At 31.2% G+C, this 17,524-nt stretch overlaps 1 protein-coding gene across 9 annotated transcripts in view; it reads right to left on the minus strand.

Moving 5' to 3' along the window:
* The window catches only part of LOC122719620 (hemicentin-2), a 401,244-nt gene extending 384,430 nt beyond the window's left edge, over nucleotides 1-16,814 (minus strand). For all 9 annotated transcript variants that reach the window (XR_006347660.1, XR_006347658.1, XR_006347657.1 and 6 more), the window contains exon 1: nucleotides 15,913-16,814. Coding sequence is in view for 2 of the 9 variants with exons in the window: in XM_043945581.1 (XP_043801516.1) it covers nucleotides 15,913-16,018 (106 nt within the window). In the remaining 7 variants the exon portion in view is untranslated. The remainder of the gene's footprint in view (nucleotides 1-15,912) is intronic.
* Nucleotides 16,815-17,524: the final 710 nt, after the last annotated feature.

The following is a 17,524-nucleotide window of genomic DNA, read 5'->3' on the forward strand; positions in this document are numbered from 1 at the left end:
TCGGGTTCGGTTTCACGCGGCAATCAATAACATTCGTGTTCACTAACGTTCCACATTCAATAATTTGCAGTTTCAATAACTTCGTATCCAATATTTATTGTATTCAATCGTTGGCAGCCGAGTATGGATGGGATATGCATTACCTTTCGCGGTGTAGCGGACACGATGGTGAAAATTCGAATTGATAAATGAATAATGAAGCGATCGAATGTGGTATTCCTAATCTCCTGGGCACGATGAAGAAATTTGCACGATGAAATTTTCAATTGTAATATTGGGCAAAGAATATTGGAAGTCGTTATTATTGATGTGGGCAATTTTGTAAAGCAATTGTTCAAGTTTTCAAACAGAAGAAAGCATGAAAGAATAGTTTTAATTCTAACGCGCATCAGAAATAAATATATCTGTCGTATAACTTCGAGTAAATCCTATTAAAATTAGGTAAACTTTAAACCGCTATAACTTCAAAGATATTGATTTTCGATCGACGAGTAAAAGATCATTAGAAGCGTGGATTCTTCCCCTTTAAAACGCTTTTTTATTTATCCCGATACGATTTCCAGTTTCCGAAGTATCATCGTGTAAAGAAAAGGTAATTTTTAATTATTTATCTCAAACGCTTAAATTCTATTAAAAATTAGGAAAACTTTAGATCGCTATAACTTCAAAGATAATGATTTTTAATTAACGAGTTGAAGATGATTAAAAGTAGGAAGTTTGCCCTTTAAAACGCTTTTTGATTTATCTCGATACGACTTTCGGTTCTCGAGATATCATCGTGTAAAGAAAAAGATAATTTTTGATCATCTACTATCTCTATCCTTGTCGTTTATTCGAATATCTCACTTGCATCTCGTCTCACTTAGTTCCGGACAAGTGACAGACGTAATTCCTGGAAGTAGCACGCATTTCCAAGAAAATAAAATGTAGGTCAGAAAGTCGCGGATCCATTCATTATTTCTTAAGCACTACGGAAACTTTGAATTCTTATATCTCGGCAACCGATTTATATATCAGGATAATTCAAAAAGTGGGTTCAATGGCATGATTTTTTAATTTTTTAATTTTTTCCGAAAGAATATACATTACATTTTATTCAATGCTTAATTTAGAAAATTTGATAGTTTGGATTACTTTTAAAGTCTAAATTTTTATTGGCGGAAGAATTAAAGAAGAACTATCAATGTAGCAACTTTAAATTAACATGGATAGATCATCAATCTCTGCATATGAGAGCACAACTTACGAATGAATTCTTCTTTAAATAAAATCGTGCCATAAAGATATTCACATTAAATTTGATTAAATTAATATGGAAATATTATTCTGCATAATTTACGCATAATTATTCAAATCTGAAAAAATTAAATTCTAATTTTTCCTTTTCTACATGCAAGGCAAATTTACCATCAAATAGAATCAATTTATCGAAGTCGTCCAATGTTAACAAATGAATTCGACAGGCAAACGAATAAAATATCTCTTATACATTCTTTCGTATCGAGAATTCTCACATATTCGCAATTCATCGAGCTTGATGAGAAGAACAATTCTTTTCCCATTCCCAATCTTCTATTCTTCAGCATCATTTTTTATTGACCTTCTTCGTAATATAAAATTTTCATTCGATATTTTTCCAATTTTGAAGAAAGTGTATGTAAATTATCTTACGATTTTCAAGTATATATTTAAGTAAATTTTTTTAACACGTAAAATTTTTATCTAGAAAAAAGAAATGATTCGAAATTACGAATATGGAATGCAAAGTCACGTAATGTGTGTTAGAAACTTAGAGGCGATCTCGAAAGTACAAATATCACAGGAAGAAAACAAATATTTGTAATATCAGCATTTTTTTATATCATAAAAGAACCCCTTGGGACCACGTGCGACCAGCAGTAACAGTTTTTCCGGGACAAGGAGCACAAGGAAAGGGTATCAACCCCGTCCACCTTCCTCCAAATTTCTCTTCACTTCTTACATTAGACATGAGATACGAGTTTATACAACTTCTCGTTGCCCTGCTTTCTGTTTTCTAATTTGGGAGATGCTCCTTCCCTCTGGATAATTCCAAACGTCATATTGCACGAAATGTTTACAGCATTCTCTTACTGAAATGCTCTCTTTGTTACAGAGAACATTAAATTCTTTTTGGAATATTATGTAATCAATTGTAAACGCTAAAGGTTTGAAATTTTATTTTAATATCTGTGTTTGTAATGCGATGTTATATAATAATAGAATTAAATATGTTTTATTAATAACATCAGAAAAAATGTTTCCCGTTGAGAAAGTACTAATTGTAATCGATTGTACTTTTTCAAGTCAAAAAGCAACAATTTAATCTTCTTCTAAAAACTAAAAAGACAATTTGATTAAGATACGATTTATCATGAAAATAAATTAATCATATTAGTAAAGAAACTTTTCGAAAAAATTAAGTAACCATTCTTTTTCATTTCGAATAGATAAAAAGAAAAATAGAAATAATTTAATTTTCTTTTAAAATTAAAAGTTCGAAAAGATAATTTGATAAAGATAAGTTTCCTCATAAAACTATATTAATGGAAATATACCTTCCAAAGATTTAAACACATTTTTACATTTCTATTTTTATCATTTCATTTTCAAAAAGAGATCATTCCAACAAAATGCATTCCACTTTTAAAAAATAAAATCAAAGTCCATCTAATCGAATAGAAAAACTCGTCGAAAAAAAAAAGATACTTTCCAAAATTTTACTTTCCAAAGTTGAATGAAAGAAAAGAGTTTCGCTTCGTTTCGAGACTAGTGTATTCCAGTTTACTGTTTAATTAATATCTCGAACGTGAATCGGCAATTTAATTCATAAGATCGGTACAATCCCATCGAATCATTTCGTGCACGGATCGAATTCTGAAAAATGTTCGTTCACGAGGGTTGTAAAAAAAAAAAAAAAAACGGAACGAAAAACGAAAAACGCACCTGTATCAGCCTTTCTATTCCACGCATCCCTTCCCCTCCTCTCTTTATTTTTATTCCTCCGTCGATCGAACGAAAAATTTCGAGCCCTGATAACCGAGTTATCGGTGGCTTCTTTTTTTCTTTTTTTTTTTTTTTTCGAACTCGTTATCACGTTTCGCCATAACCCATCGTCGAGATAGGGATGCACGCGTTAAAAATGCTTCGTGTACCCCTATTATCGTCGCTAAAACCCGCCTCGCAATCTTCACGCGAGCCAACGATATCGGATTTTTGCGAAATTCCATTCGTTAACCGTGGTCAAACGTTTCCTGGTTATATGAGCTAATGAATCGTTACAACGCATTGTCTGGTTTTCGTCATCCGTCCATTGAAAATGAATATCGATTGATGAATTATCTGCAATGGAGCAATACTCGTTTTCCGTGTTATTATTTTATTGTTATTCTTCCACTATTTATTTTTGACGCTCGATCAATGAATTATGGTATCGATCGATAATCAATTGACATTCAAATCGGACGATGAGAACTGAGAGTATACAGTGGACAATGTGAAAAGGCTTAAGATTATGCTATATAGGCGAACGTTAGCAACAAGATGAACGTCACGACTAATTCAGACTAATATAATGTTCAATGCAACGAGAATTACATTGAAGCGGCGAGAAGGGTTACGAGAAGATTCGTTTTTATTCCTGGCTTATTCCTCGCCTATTTCGATCGATAATCTTGAATATTTAATTAGATAATTTTTAGGTTGGATATTTTTTATTTGTAACCATGTTCTGTATCATTGTTAATATAGAATTAATATAGATGGACAAGCATCGTTACATGTCAAAATATCGTAAACTACGATGTTACGTAATGATAGGTGAATAGAAATGGATATATAATGGTTAGATATTATCTCGTTAGATGTTCATCCTCGTATCACGCCATTGCAATAGGCAAAATTAACTTATTTTTAATTTAATATTTTTTTATAAATACTCGTGTTCCAGTTCTTCGATCATACGGATGCTAAATTATTAATGAGGGGAAGCAAGATAGGTATATACGTCGATAATTTTGACTTTTGGATTGGTTTTACATTTAGATAAATTTTTAAAAGCATAGACGGTGAAAAGAAAAAAGGCTAAAATAAAAGGCTTAAAAGTTTTGTTGCAATATTTAGTGAAAATAAAAAAAAAATATCTAATAACTATAGAATCGATATTGAAATTCGATGTGAAATTAATTTTTGTTTACATGTATTTAATATCGTAAGATTTGCATTGAAATGAAAGGAAAACATTCAGGAGGTAAACAAAGAAGGTTTGGATCATTTACGAAGAAACCTTTGTTAATATTGACATTTTCATTTAAATAGAAGAAGACATATCGAACATCTACCATTACTAAGCAAATTTATACCATACATGAGGTTTATTAATATTAGTAATAGGTAATGTTTTGTTTGACAACCTTCAACTAACATACGTCTAATAAACCAAATCACTTCTATTTACGTTCAATATGTCGTTCGAAGAAACTCACTTACGATATTAGAATATTCAAATAACAAAAATTAAATGAAACTATCGATTATTAGAATTTATATTGATTAAACATTTTTTACCTCTCTCGATTAGTACTACAAGCCCTTAAACTTTGTGCCCCTAATCACCCATCTGTTATCCAAATACTATAAACGAATAAATTATATTAAAATATCTTTCACTGCATATATATATATACATACTTTCAATGCATATATATTTTATAAAAATGTTACATACGAAATTTTCCTACGAATCGTGTATCTATATTGAATATTATAGCACCAAGTCTTCCATAGTCATTGAAATAGAAACAAATAACAATGATATAGCAAGAGGGCATCTGGTGTAGGGGATAGTGAGCCGGCTTCCAAACCTGAGGGCCTCGAGTTCAAATCTTTACTGATCTTCTCTCCCATTTTTCTTCAGTTCCTACACAATTGAAGATGGAGGCACTCTCAACCGAGAGCTACACACACCTAACGCACTTAGGATCAACAACGTGTGATACAAGGCACACAAATATCGGAGAGAGAAACGCGTGAAGAAAAATACGTATCATTATTGATGCGTTTATTGTAAAGAGGGAAGGAGGGGAAAGAGGGGGGGGTGTGTTCTCCGTGTTCTCCGTTTATATTTACTGTGAGTACATCATTGTACCTATCCAAGTGTTCCAAGTTGTGTGTGTTTGTGTATTATTAATTAATACAGCTTGTATTATTAATTAATACAAGCCTCTAGAAGATTGCCTCCGTTGCTCTTGGAGTAGAAACAAGATAACAACGAGAAGAAGGTAATAGGAGGAGAGAAGCGACCAGTACAGATAAGAGTTGAGGTCCTTTCTGCTTTTCAGGATTTGAGTCGGCAAATCGAATCTTGGCTAGGTGTTCCCTCATATTTTTGCATATTTATTGAAAAAATTTTAAATTTTATAATATTATAGATATTTAAATAAATAAATATATTCATGAAACAAGTAATATTCGTGAAAATTTTTCATAAAATTTCTCGTACATTAATTATTACAATATGTTTTGATTATATTTGTAAAATATATTTTTTAATTATTTTTAATATCAGAAGATATATTTTAATAAATCTGCAATTTGAATTATGAAATAAAAAATAATTTTATAAGTATGAATAAATAAATGATATGTTTCAGATTAATTAATAATAATTCGAAAGTAATTTCTCTTCCTAATTAAAGAAATAAAAGAAGAGATATAGAAATTACTTATACGAATTCTTTCATACAAATATACATATAATAAATGTTTAAAAAAATTATTATTATAATTATTCTATTTTAATAACAAGATCCTTTCATCGATTAAGGACAAAGAAATTTTCTTCACCTTATTCACAATATTTTTTTTTTTTTTTTTTATTTCAAAGTATGAAAAGATAATGAAAAGAAGTTTATCAAGTTTCGATATTTTAATTGAAAAAATTTATCTCGCAGTCAAAGGAGAAATTTATTTAACGACAAAAGAAAAAAAGGGGGGAAGCAGAGAAATCTGTGTTCGACAAAATTCTCTTGAAAAAGCCGAGCAAAATCCTCCCTGTTGCAGAGAAAGGGAGGAAAAGAGGAGATGAAACGAACTTTAATCACAAGTGAAAATCGGAAACAGCGATCGGAGACGTAACTGAAACTGAAACAACCGACAGGACGCGTTAAACGAACTGTCAAAAATACAGAGTCGACGAAACTGTGTTGTCACGTTCTGTACTGTGGTAAAACTGGAACGTGTTGCAGATCAATGTCGATCACGGCTTGAAAGTTTAGCGATTTCACTCTGAATTATCTTTTGTCTTCCGCCAAAATCGGATTAGAATTTTTAAAAACGCAATTAAAACATTGAGACTATATAGTTAGAATTCTAAACTATTTCGTCTATAATTTTAATTTTTCAAAAATGGATAAATAATAATTCTTGATAACATCAAAGAATAAAATATTAATAGCAATAAAGAATTGAAACATTTGAATATGAAATTTTTCTTCAATAAGAAATAATTATAATTATTCCTTTAAATTAATTATTCTGCTTCAATATCTTTCAATAATAATGTATTAAACACTAAATTGTTCCATAACATTGTTATTTACCAATAACAATGATAGCAATCTGTTTCAATATCTGCTCCAACGTTTCATCACTTCGATTCGCTTAAATTATTTCTTTATTTGCATCATCTTCTTTTTTCAATTCTTCTTCTTAATAAAATGTTTATTCCCAATCGAAAATAGCAGATTATCGATAAGATTGCAAGAAGGAAATATTCGATCGACAGGTTTTATTCTGGCAAATGACGCATTTTAACAACGAACCATTAATTCTGCGCATTCGTTACACCACAGTTCCCTCTAGCATATAGGTGAAATGTTTATTTTTGTCGTCAGAATTCACGCTGTTTCAGCCACCTCTAGAGTACGCCTATTTTAAGCGTGTTACTGCTTCTAGGAAAGTTGTTGGGGATGTGTTCGACGATAAAACGCGAGAGACTCGTTTGCCGGGTTAAATCTTATTAAGGTGATTCAATTAGAAACAAAGACTTTATCGCGAATCTATGGAGAAAGTGAAAGTAACTTCTATCTTACATTGAGTATTCTTCCTGTGTTTTGTGAGAAGATTTGTGAGAACAGTGGCAGAATGGTCGTTCCAAAGTTTTGTCTTTTTCAGATAGTTGACAGAAGATGAGTTTATGATCGTTTAATAAACTTTGCTGTTTACTATTTCAAGTTTTGCGTTCATAATTCTTTTATCTCGCTCTATAAACGTCAATTTTAACTTCGATAATGTGTTATATTAAGTTAAGTTGACTGAAGATACATTCCTTTGGGAAATTTTCGTGTTGAAGTATAATAATTACGTTCAGAATGTTCTTGCAGAAAATTTTGAAATTTTCACTCGATTATAAATGCTTATGATGTAAATTTATAATATTTATAATGATAAACTTTTTATATGAAACTTATACATCTCTCTCTTCTAATTAATATAGTTTAAATATTAAAAGTTCAAATCTTGAAACTTTTAGCGATAAAGGATTTTCTTTTAACTTTTACTCTTTTTGTTAATTTCAATTTTTAATTTCAAAACTTTCTTTAATAATAATTCCAAGTACGAACAGATTTTGAAAATTTATCAAAATATAAATCCTTCGATTTTGTTATTATAAATTTATCACAGAAAGAAAAAATTCGTCTCACCAATATAAATATATTTAATAAGATAATAAGATAATATTGTGAGCTAAAATTATACAATACAATTATATAATAGAATAAACCTCGCTTCTCATCCTAATTCGACTAAAGAGCTTCGGGTAATCATGCATAACCAGAGAATAATTATTAACGGCAAACAATGTGTAACATGTATCATCCAAAAACGTTTCATTGTCGCAGGTGTTATTAAAGCCCCATCGGCTAGCCTGTGATAAAGCAGCTCGAGTCAACAACGGGGATTGACAATCATTATTCCCGACTCTTCGCAATTTAATTAAACGGTATCAAAATTGTTCGAGTTGAACAATTGAATCGAATTACGAATCTTAAACATTAGCCTTGCGGCCTGAATTTCCTAACCAAGTTTGAATTTCTATCCAGAAATGTATTTAGTATTCAAAACTTGGGATGGAAATATGATTTTGCATTATATCGAGGGAGGGATTGTTAAAGAAACGAAAATTTGTGTTTCCTTGAGATTGAGACACGTATTCAATTGTGAATTTGATATTACTGTAAAACAATTATTCAGTTTGATGAAATGAATGATTTGAGAGATGTAAACTTTGAAGTGAAATTGTATTCTATTCAATTTCTATTCATTTTTAAAAAATTGTTTTATCGCGATTCTGTTTTTGATACTCTTCACATCAAAGTGCAATGGATAATTATGTTAAATAATCGTTACTGAGGGCTGCAAAGCAATAGTATATTCAGATTCTATTTATATTAAATTTCGTAATATAATTTTCATAATGTGAATTAATGTAACGTTGCATATAACTAAAAATAGTAACTTTGTAATTATAATAAGTGCAATTATATTACGTTTGAATATATTTATTTATTTTATAATTATTCTTAAGGAATAATTATGAATTAATCACAAATTCAAGGTGACTATAATTTGTTATAAAATATTTACAATTTTGTGCATTACGTTAATCCTGCTACTGTTATATTTTAGATACTATATTTAGATATTAAATCATGAAATTCAGATATTTATTTCTGAAATAATTAGTAGTTATGTTACATTTTAATCATCGAAGTGTTTGTAATAATTATATCGACTTTACAATTATATTTATATTATGTCCCATAAATAATTAATCTCTCGAGAGATACATTGGTGCATTTAAATAAGATAAAAATCAAATATTTGGAATAATATAAAATTTTCCTGGAAAATTTAATTTTTCCGAATAAAAGATTTCATCATTTGCGTCATTTTTTTTTTTATTATTTTTTTTTCTCCTCTCTTCAACTATTTTATACTCCAACATTAATTAATTCATCCCCAATGAGATTAAATTCGCGTCGAAATTTCAATATTAAAAAATCAAACGCGTACAACACGCTTCACGGTAAATTTCCATCAAGCAAAATATTCTTTCCTGCGATTTAAATTAAAACAAATTTCATCTCCTACAGTGCACCGTATCAAAACCGTTGACAAGCTTGATACCGTAAATTTCGCTCGTGCCAATAAAAGATGACTTTTCGACAACCCGCCAACAATTTACATAATCGCCCGCTTTGAATATTTATTCCGCAATGAAATAATGAAACACGTTTGACGTTTCCACGACGGGCGAACGAGTAATTAAAGAGTTCTCCGTGAGATTTTTTTTTTTTTTTTGGAAAAGTTTCATCCAAAGCGACGATCGTTTGTGCAGGTCGAGAAACAAATTTGGAATTTCATAAAGACGAACCCGCTTCGAACTCGATTCCGCGAGTCGGAGTCGTTAATCGTGAAACTGTCAAGAACTGGAAAACCTGCTGGTTCGAATTGGAGTCGCTTTTCCAATATTTAAAAGTTTCGACGAAAAATAAACTGGCCACACTCGTTAAGGCTTCAGAATTTCAGAGACATGGTTTTTAACCGTGGTTTAAAATTATTTACCTTCCGGAGAATTCTCGTCGAGAGAATTTAGGGATTCTAAAGAAAGCATTATTTCACAATTTCTAATATTTCGAAAAACTTGATGAAAAGCTTCTTTTCGGATGAAAACGTTTCAATTTTCGTGGATTTTTTGATTTGAAAATGAGTTTGAAATTGTGAATTATGTGAAAGTTTGAGGTTGAAATTGAAATGAATAGAGAATTTTTTTCGGTTTCTGGAGTGTAATTGTACAATTTTCATTTGATGACAGAGAGATACATCTATATAAAATTCGAGTATATGCCAAGTATAATTTATATGCAATTTTTATACTTTGTATATTATATAGCCATTAAATCTAAAGGATTTTTTTATAAAAAATATACGATATATTTTTTTCGAGTTTCAAAAGTGTAATTTCTTTCAATAATAATAAAAAAAAATTCCAGAAATAAAAGTTAAAATTATAAGCACGTCACTCTAAAACCATTCACTAAAGAAATCAAATAAATAAAGATAAAAATAAAACGAGATTCAACAAAATCAAAAGATCACAGTGCAAAAAAATATCAATCCATTCGTTCCATGTTTATTTTCTCAAGTTTCATTCCAGCAAGAAGCTAATACGCGAGTGTATGCGTACCTTTATATAAAAAGAGAAGAGAAAGTTTGATCCGCGATAATTCCTATTCAAATCAAAAGACTATTTTAACTTTAAAATAGTTATCTTCCCAGCAAGAACAAACAACGAGCTGGAAACAAAGATTTTCCTCTGAATGACGAGAGAGGGTTACCTCATTACGGGGATTAAAATTCCTCGACCTCTTAATTCGCCAAAGTTTATACGCGAATTTAGTTAAACTCCAATAACTTTCATCTTCGTTTTATTTCATAAGCTTTTGATCATGATTCATTTTTCTATTTTCTTTTTTTTTTTTTTTTTTTATTTTTTATTTGCGCCGTGTTCAAAACTCGATATTATCGGAAAAATTTACAAACTTGATTCGATAAATCGTACATACTATAAATGTATTGGAATAATTAGAACAAGCAGTTCTTTTCAGAGATTGAACCTTTTGGTTTAGCTTTCGATCGAGATCGCGAATTTAAAACTTTTACTTTAATACGCTTTTATAGGATAAGTGGAGCTATAAATATACAGATATGATGGAAATCGAAAGAATGAGAGATGTGATTTGAAAATCTACTCTATTGAAACTCTATGTATGATTAAATTTGTATCATCTTTTTTTTTAACTTAATATTTTTCAAAAAGAAATTTTTTTGAAGCTCGTTCTTGATTTCAAATATTCGATAGAATATTAATGATACTTTGTTTCGTTAATTTAATTAAATTTTCCACATAATTGATATGTTTTACTGTGAAATTGAATGTAGAATTTTGAATCACAAAATATGATAAAATTAATAATTTCTAACCAAAAATTCTAGAACAAGGAATTTTCTAGACCAACATTCGTCATATTATGAAAAAAAAATAAAAAAAAAATGGATAATACTTTAGAGAAAGCGTCTAGAAGCAGATATAAAGCAGCTGAATCAGCTAAACCATTGTTTGAAAACTAAAGAAGAAGATTTGTGCTTCTGCTTCAAATCATACAGAAATTGCCACTAACAATTCTAGAAGAATCTCTAAATTTAAACGTAGACAGGAGTACATTAATGTAATAACAATCCTAAATATGAATATGAAATACGAATATCATTAATTGTTGAGAAACATTGATAGAGGAAAATATGTGTATAATTATTTTTTAATATAAAATTTAAGAAACAGGCGTGTCAAAGTATAGACTTTATTCTTTAAAATGAGATTGATTTTTTCCCTAAAATTACATAATAAACGTAATCCTGATAATATTTAAATTATATTTCACAAATCGTATGGAAATCCACGTCGTTAAATTCTTCAAACTTTAAACATATTTCGCCGAACTTCAACAAAACTTGACGTGTTACTTGAATCAACTTCGCTAAACTATTCATAAATCCTTTCCCTCCTAACAAAACACGAACTAAACTACATCTCCAACTTCGTAACAACTATTCTACTAAAAAATTCAATCTATAAAATATATTATACATATCATACTTTCGTGTAAATAATAAATAAACATAGCTCGAATTTTTCCATGCTCGATTAACTAAACGTTCCTTCTGTTAAACTTAAATTTTATCATTCTATTAATTTTACATAAGAAAACAGTTTGTATTACCATTAATATCAATAAAGCATTTTCTTCTAAAAATATTAACAACAAAGAATTAACATTTGAAACAATTTAAAATCGAAAATAAACATTTTTCGTTTCACAATTCATTAATCAACAGGAGGAAATTCGTTTCCAAAATGATTAATGAAAGATCGCGGTTATATAATCCCGCGGCAAAAGGGTGAAATTCTTCCAAGTTCATTAACTTCTTACCAGCCACTATACAGGATATCCCGGAATTTCTCACGAGGCCACGAACTTGATAATAAACGCCACGAGTATCCGCGAGTATGGCGTTGCCTATCCTCGAAACGGCGACGTGCACCCCATAAATTGTTGCCCTCGCGGGATACACAAGCGCGAAAACTTTATTCTTTCTTCGTTTCGATTTCTTCCCCACCACTTATACCCGGCCACCGTATGCAAATATCAGCCGCGTCTGGATGGTCGAATTCTTGCCGCAATTTTCTTCCCCCCATCCTTCCCTCGATTCTCGATACCGGGGAAGATCGACGAAAAAGCGTTTTATACGGGGATGAAAGGCTTCCGCGTGCACCCCTTACGTCGAAGAGAGGAATATTTTAAAAGAAATTGAAGATTATGGCACCGTGTGCGATGTTCAAAGCCATCAAAGAAGGCAAAAGAAGGTTAAAGATTATACTTGTTATTGTAATTTATGCGGAATTCTTTTTTTTTTTTTTTGGCGCGTGTATATATGTGTATACGTGTTTCTCTTTCATTGTTTTTCTTAAGAGAATAGAATGGATATTTCGTTAATTTCTTTATTTTACTCTATGTGATATGATAATTTGAATAATTCCTATAATTTATTAGCATTGTAGCGAATGATATATTTCTATACTTTCAGAAATAAGAATTAAAATTTAATGAAATATTAAAAAATTAGGAATTCTATTAATTTTGTGATAATTCTGTCGCGTAGGCATTTTAGCTGGATATTAAATAGAATGTCAAGTCAATAAAAAACGTTACTTCACATAATCGTATATATCTAATATTAATAATAATAATACATTATTGTTCATGTGTTTGAAAGACATGACAATGAATCGTTTGTAAAAATTATTGAAACATTCATAAAGAATTTCTATGAAGATAATTCATCATGGAGAATGTTTCGACGAAAATAAATCCTTATATTCTTTCACTGTATGAATACAATATGAATTTATTAAATTATCGTGCTTATCGTTACTCTAATCCATTCTTTATGTATGTGGAAGCATACATATTAAAAAAAACAAATTAAAAAAAAAAACTATTGCTTTAAAATTCTTTGAAATTATGTTATATTATTTAAAATTTTTTTTAAATTTATATAATTAATATCGTATATATATATAAATACTAATCAATGAAATAGTATATCTACATAACAACAATTAGAATTTTTCTGCGATTTTTAATCTTTTCAAAGAGAATATTTTTTAAAATATTGTTTCTAAAAACACGATATAACTATTTTAAATAGAAATTTATTTCAAAATTATTAAATTTATATTAAAAAAAAGAAAAAGAAAAATTTCTCGTATATTCGTCATACTTTTATTTCTTTCTTAACTTAATTTAACGATACATCATGATAAAATTTTCTAGAACAGAAAAAGAATAAACAAAGCAACCGACCTATATATCCCTTGATCCACAAATTACGAAAAGCAGTTGTGTCTCGCAAGATGTTTACAATTACTCTATTTCTGGCGCCTGGAAATGCGAAATCGTCGCTCACCACCTTGGAAACATTAACGTCTTATATACACGGAATATTAGGTTCGTTCCTGCGAAACTAATTCCATTAGAAACCATAAAAAATCAGGTTACAATGGTCAACTTAATCGGAAAATAAGTTGATAAACCGACGTGAATAAATTCGTGCAAATAAAAGGAAATATATTCTACATGTGGTCAGCTATTATACGTTTTAAAAAATCTCTAATTGTTACAGCTACAATATTTTTGAATCATTTCGTAGATTACATTCAATTTTGAATACAATGTTTCACGTCTATCTCTAAGAAATATTTAAAAAAAAAAATGGAATTCTTTTTAAAGATACGAAATATTTCATTGACAGCAATGAGCAACGATCATTATAATGCGAAAAAGTTAATCAATCTGGAAATCTGAAACGCATAACTGATGAGAATATACATTGGATGACAGAAACTTCGAAAAATTTCGTATTCGAAAATGCAGGGTGTTCAAACGTCAATGCGAGGATGATGAGGACGTGAGAGAGAAAAATTAACTCGTTTTTCCCCCCTTCGAGACGAAAGTGGATATGACGAATGTGGAAAAATTTGTTCTAAAACAAGCCAAAACAATCTGTCAGAGTTTCGTTGTACGATATCCAAATTGTGATCGAGCTCTCGATTTCTATCTCACTCGAAGATTCCGCGTAATCTATAAATATGCATCGTGCTTGAATTCGCCAGACTTCGGTCACGTTACATACACGTAGCTAGAGAATTAATATTTTTATTTATACCGTTCTTAAATTTCACGTTTTATTACACGCAATAATTTAATATTTGATGACGTGCATTCACTCTCTTGATGACAAGAAATAGAATAATGTAAATTTTGATTGAAATTAAATAAAATAGATAATTAATTCTATTGTAAATATATACTTATTTTGCAAATAATAGAATTATTTAATTATTCAAATAAAACGTGAAAAGATTAAAAATTCTGTTTTAATTCTGACAGATTTTTGGAAATGTATATATTCATACTAAATATATCGAATATTTATATATGAAACGACATGTCACGTCATTTTTCAATTTTATAAATCCTAATCATTATTACAAAGAAACATCACCCTTATTTTTGCTTCAATTATAAATATCGTATTCTATATTCAAAAGATATTTAAATCGATGATTTAAATTAATAGTTTCTTAGAAATGTGCAAGGAAGATATTTCCATTTCTAGTTTTTTCCTAATTGCAGCAATGAATACAATGAACGAATTGGCACACACGTTCATTCGTTGCATCACGTTTGAAAATATACGCACAATAATTTCAACAAAGTTATCGTTTAATATCACTGATATAACTAATAAGAAAAATTTGATAAACAAAATAAAAAAAAGAATATAGAAATCACTGATAAATCTAACTAAATTTCACAAGTTAAATTAACATCTTTCATAAGACGTATCTTTTAAAGAATTAATTTTAAATCTTTCAAAAGATTAATATTTATAAAATTGATCACAGTTCAAATACAATATTCTACACTTTGTGTACATATCTTTATTTTGACATTAACGATATCAACTGTACACCATAACACAATACGTTTCATTCATTGCTTCATTACTGTATGATAACAATAACACAAAAACATTCTTTTCCCGGAATAAACGCAAAACTTCGTCATCGCGTATCCACGCGTATATATCTCTCCTTATTTACACAAAACATCGCGCATTTCCAGGTAACAAGAGACCAAAGCCATTAACCCTGATCACCAATTGAAATTACACTTTGTGCGTCGCGACCGATATTTCGTGGCGTCGTGTTCCTCGAACAACAACGACAATCGACAAAGCTTGTTTATTCGAGTCCAAGTAACTTGCCCGCTCTCTGTAACAATCACGAGTTCGATAAATTTCGTAAAAGGCGCGACAACAAGCCAGGGTTCTACAAAAAACGAGATATTTTTTATCGCCACAAAAATTCTCAAGAGCTCGTTTTCATGAGTTTTTCGTAAATTCTATCGCGGGCCATTTTTACACGCGTCCCAGTTCCTTTTCTATCTACGTTTTTCTTCGGAATATTTAACTCTTTCCCTAACCTACAATCGCGAAGTTTTTGTTACTTCTAATCTGTCATATTTTTTTAAAACGTTTCTGAGACTTTAAAGATTGAAATTTTTTAGAAATAATGACTCGAATCTCAAGAATATTCTTAAAGCAATCAACTCTATTCCTTTAGGATCGTTTCTAAAACCAAAAAAAGAATAATTTAACATTAATTTTATCGTGTCTCGGATTACAAAAAATCTAGAATAAACTCACCTCTAACACACTGGAGAAGCTGGACAAAGCCTAGAAGCATGAAGAGGATCATCCTCGTCAGATCCCTGTCCGTAATCCTGCTAGGTAAATCCTGTCCACTTGCCATCCCAACGACGAATCAAACGACGAGGCAAACGAAACTCGACTCAATAATTCACGCACCACATTCGTCGGGTCACTGTACCGTGAATATATTCTTCTCTCACGGCCAACACACAACTCACCGACCAATATTACCCTAATTTTCAAACAACAGGTCGCGTAGAGATCGTGGAGTACAGTTTCCTGCACTGTTCTCGGCCGTGGTTGGCCAGACAGGGCCCAATACTCAAGCCGGATCGTGGATACCCGGAACCGCTAGTTCCAAGATTCTCCCACGGAGATCGATCCTCCCGCGGAGCATCCGATCCAACACGCCGGGATCACAGCGAATCCATTGGAAACACGACATACACCAAAACGGGTAAACGTAGCAAATCTGGATCCAAGGATGGAGAGCCGTCAGATTGACGGAAGCGTGTCACACGGAGGGACGAAAACGGAGCACGTGCACGCTCGATAAACGGCGGGCTACTGGTGCAGCCAGCCACCGGACGGGAAAGAATTGGAGGAGACACGGAGGGAATCGGGTCCGAGGGCGTCGACAAGCTTCCACTTGATTAGGTAAGAAACTCCTGGTACCCTGAACGAAGGATATAGCGCGCGATATAGAAATAGGAGGAGGAGGAGGATCGCTCTAGAACGACGCCTTTTATCTTAGAGGCCACGGGTCGAGGGTATAATAATCACGTCGAGAGATGATCGTGCACCGTGTGTATCTGTGTTTGTGTGTGTGTATGTGTGTACTGCGTGTGTTTTCGAACGAGAGCGACGATAGAGATAGGAGAGAGGCCGCGAATAACGTGCCGGGATACCGTGGTGGCACGACGCGATACGACCGATTCGTACGCTCACCCGAAACTAAGCGGTTCTTGGCGAACGGCGCGCACCTGTCGTTCATGCGGGTCACTGCGCATGCTCCTACGAAGGAAGCCGACTGCCACCGCCAGCTCTCGTCCATCCGGGGTGGCGGCAGGTGGGAGAAGCGTGCACACGACCGTGGAAAGGTGGTGGAAATGTCCTGCGAATTAAGATTTCCTGATGGATCTAGAGGGTGGGTATTATTTCCCATGGATTGTTGTTTCGAATTCGCTTTGATGTTTGATGTACGACGCCGAAGTTTCAGGGTATACGAATATGTCGTTTTCTTGACGAGGGTTAAGTTGAGATAGTTTGAGATAGTTTTTGAACGAAGGGATAGGATATTCTTCCAATCAGACTTATTGGGTATTAAAAAGTAGTTAAAATTTTGAGTAAAGTTATTATTTCTCTGCATTCCAATGTTTCTTGGAGAAGAATTTTTAGTAAGTTTTATTAATTTTTAATCTCTTTACTTCTTGAAACAACATATATTGATTTTTTGTGTATGGTGAAATAAGGAAATATAGAAGAATTGATATACTTGTGTATTTTTGCTAAAAATGGAATGATTTATATTTACTTTGGTAAATATATAAATTAATATAATAACAAACTAATTTTTGTATCTTATCTTTAAAATTTTGTTTCCAAT

This window comes from Apis laboriosa, unplaced genomic scaffold, assembly GCF_014066325.1.
Source record: "Apis laboriosa isolate Shangri-la unplaced genomic scaffold, ASM1406632v1 scaffold91_cov154, whole genome shotgun sequence".
Classification (NCBI taxonomy): Eukaryota; Metazoa; Arthropoda; class Insecta; order Hymenoptera; family Apidae; genus Apis; species Apis laboriosa.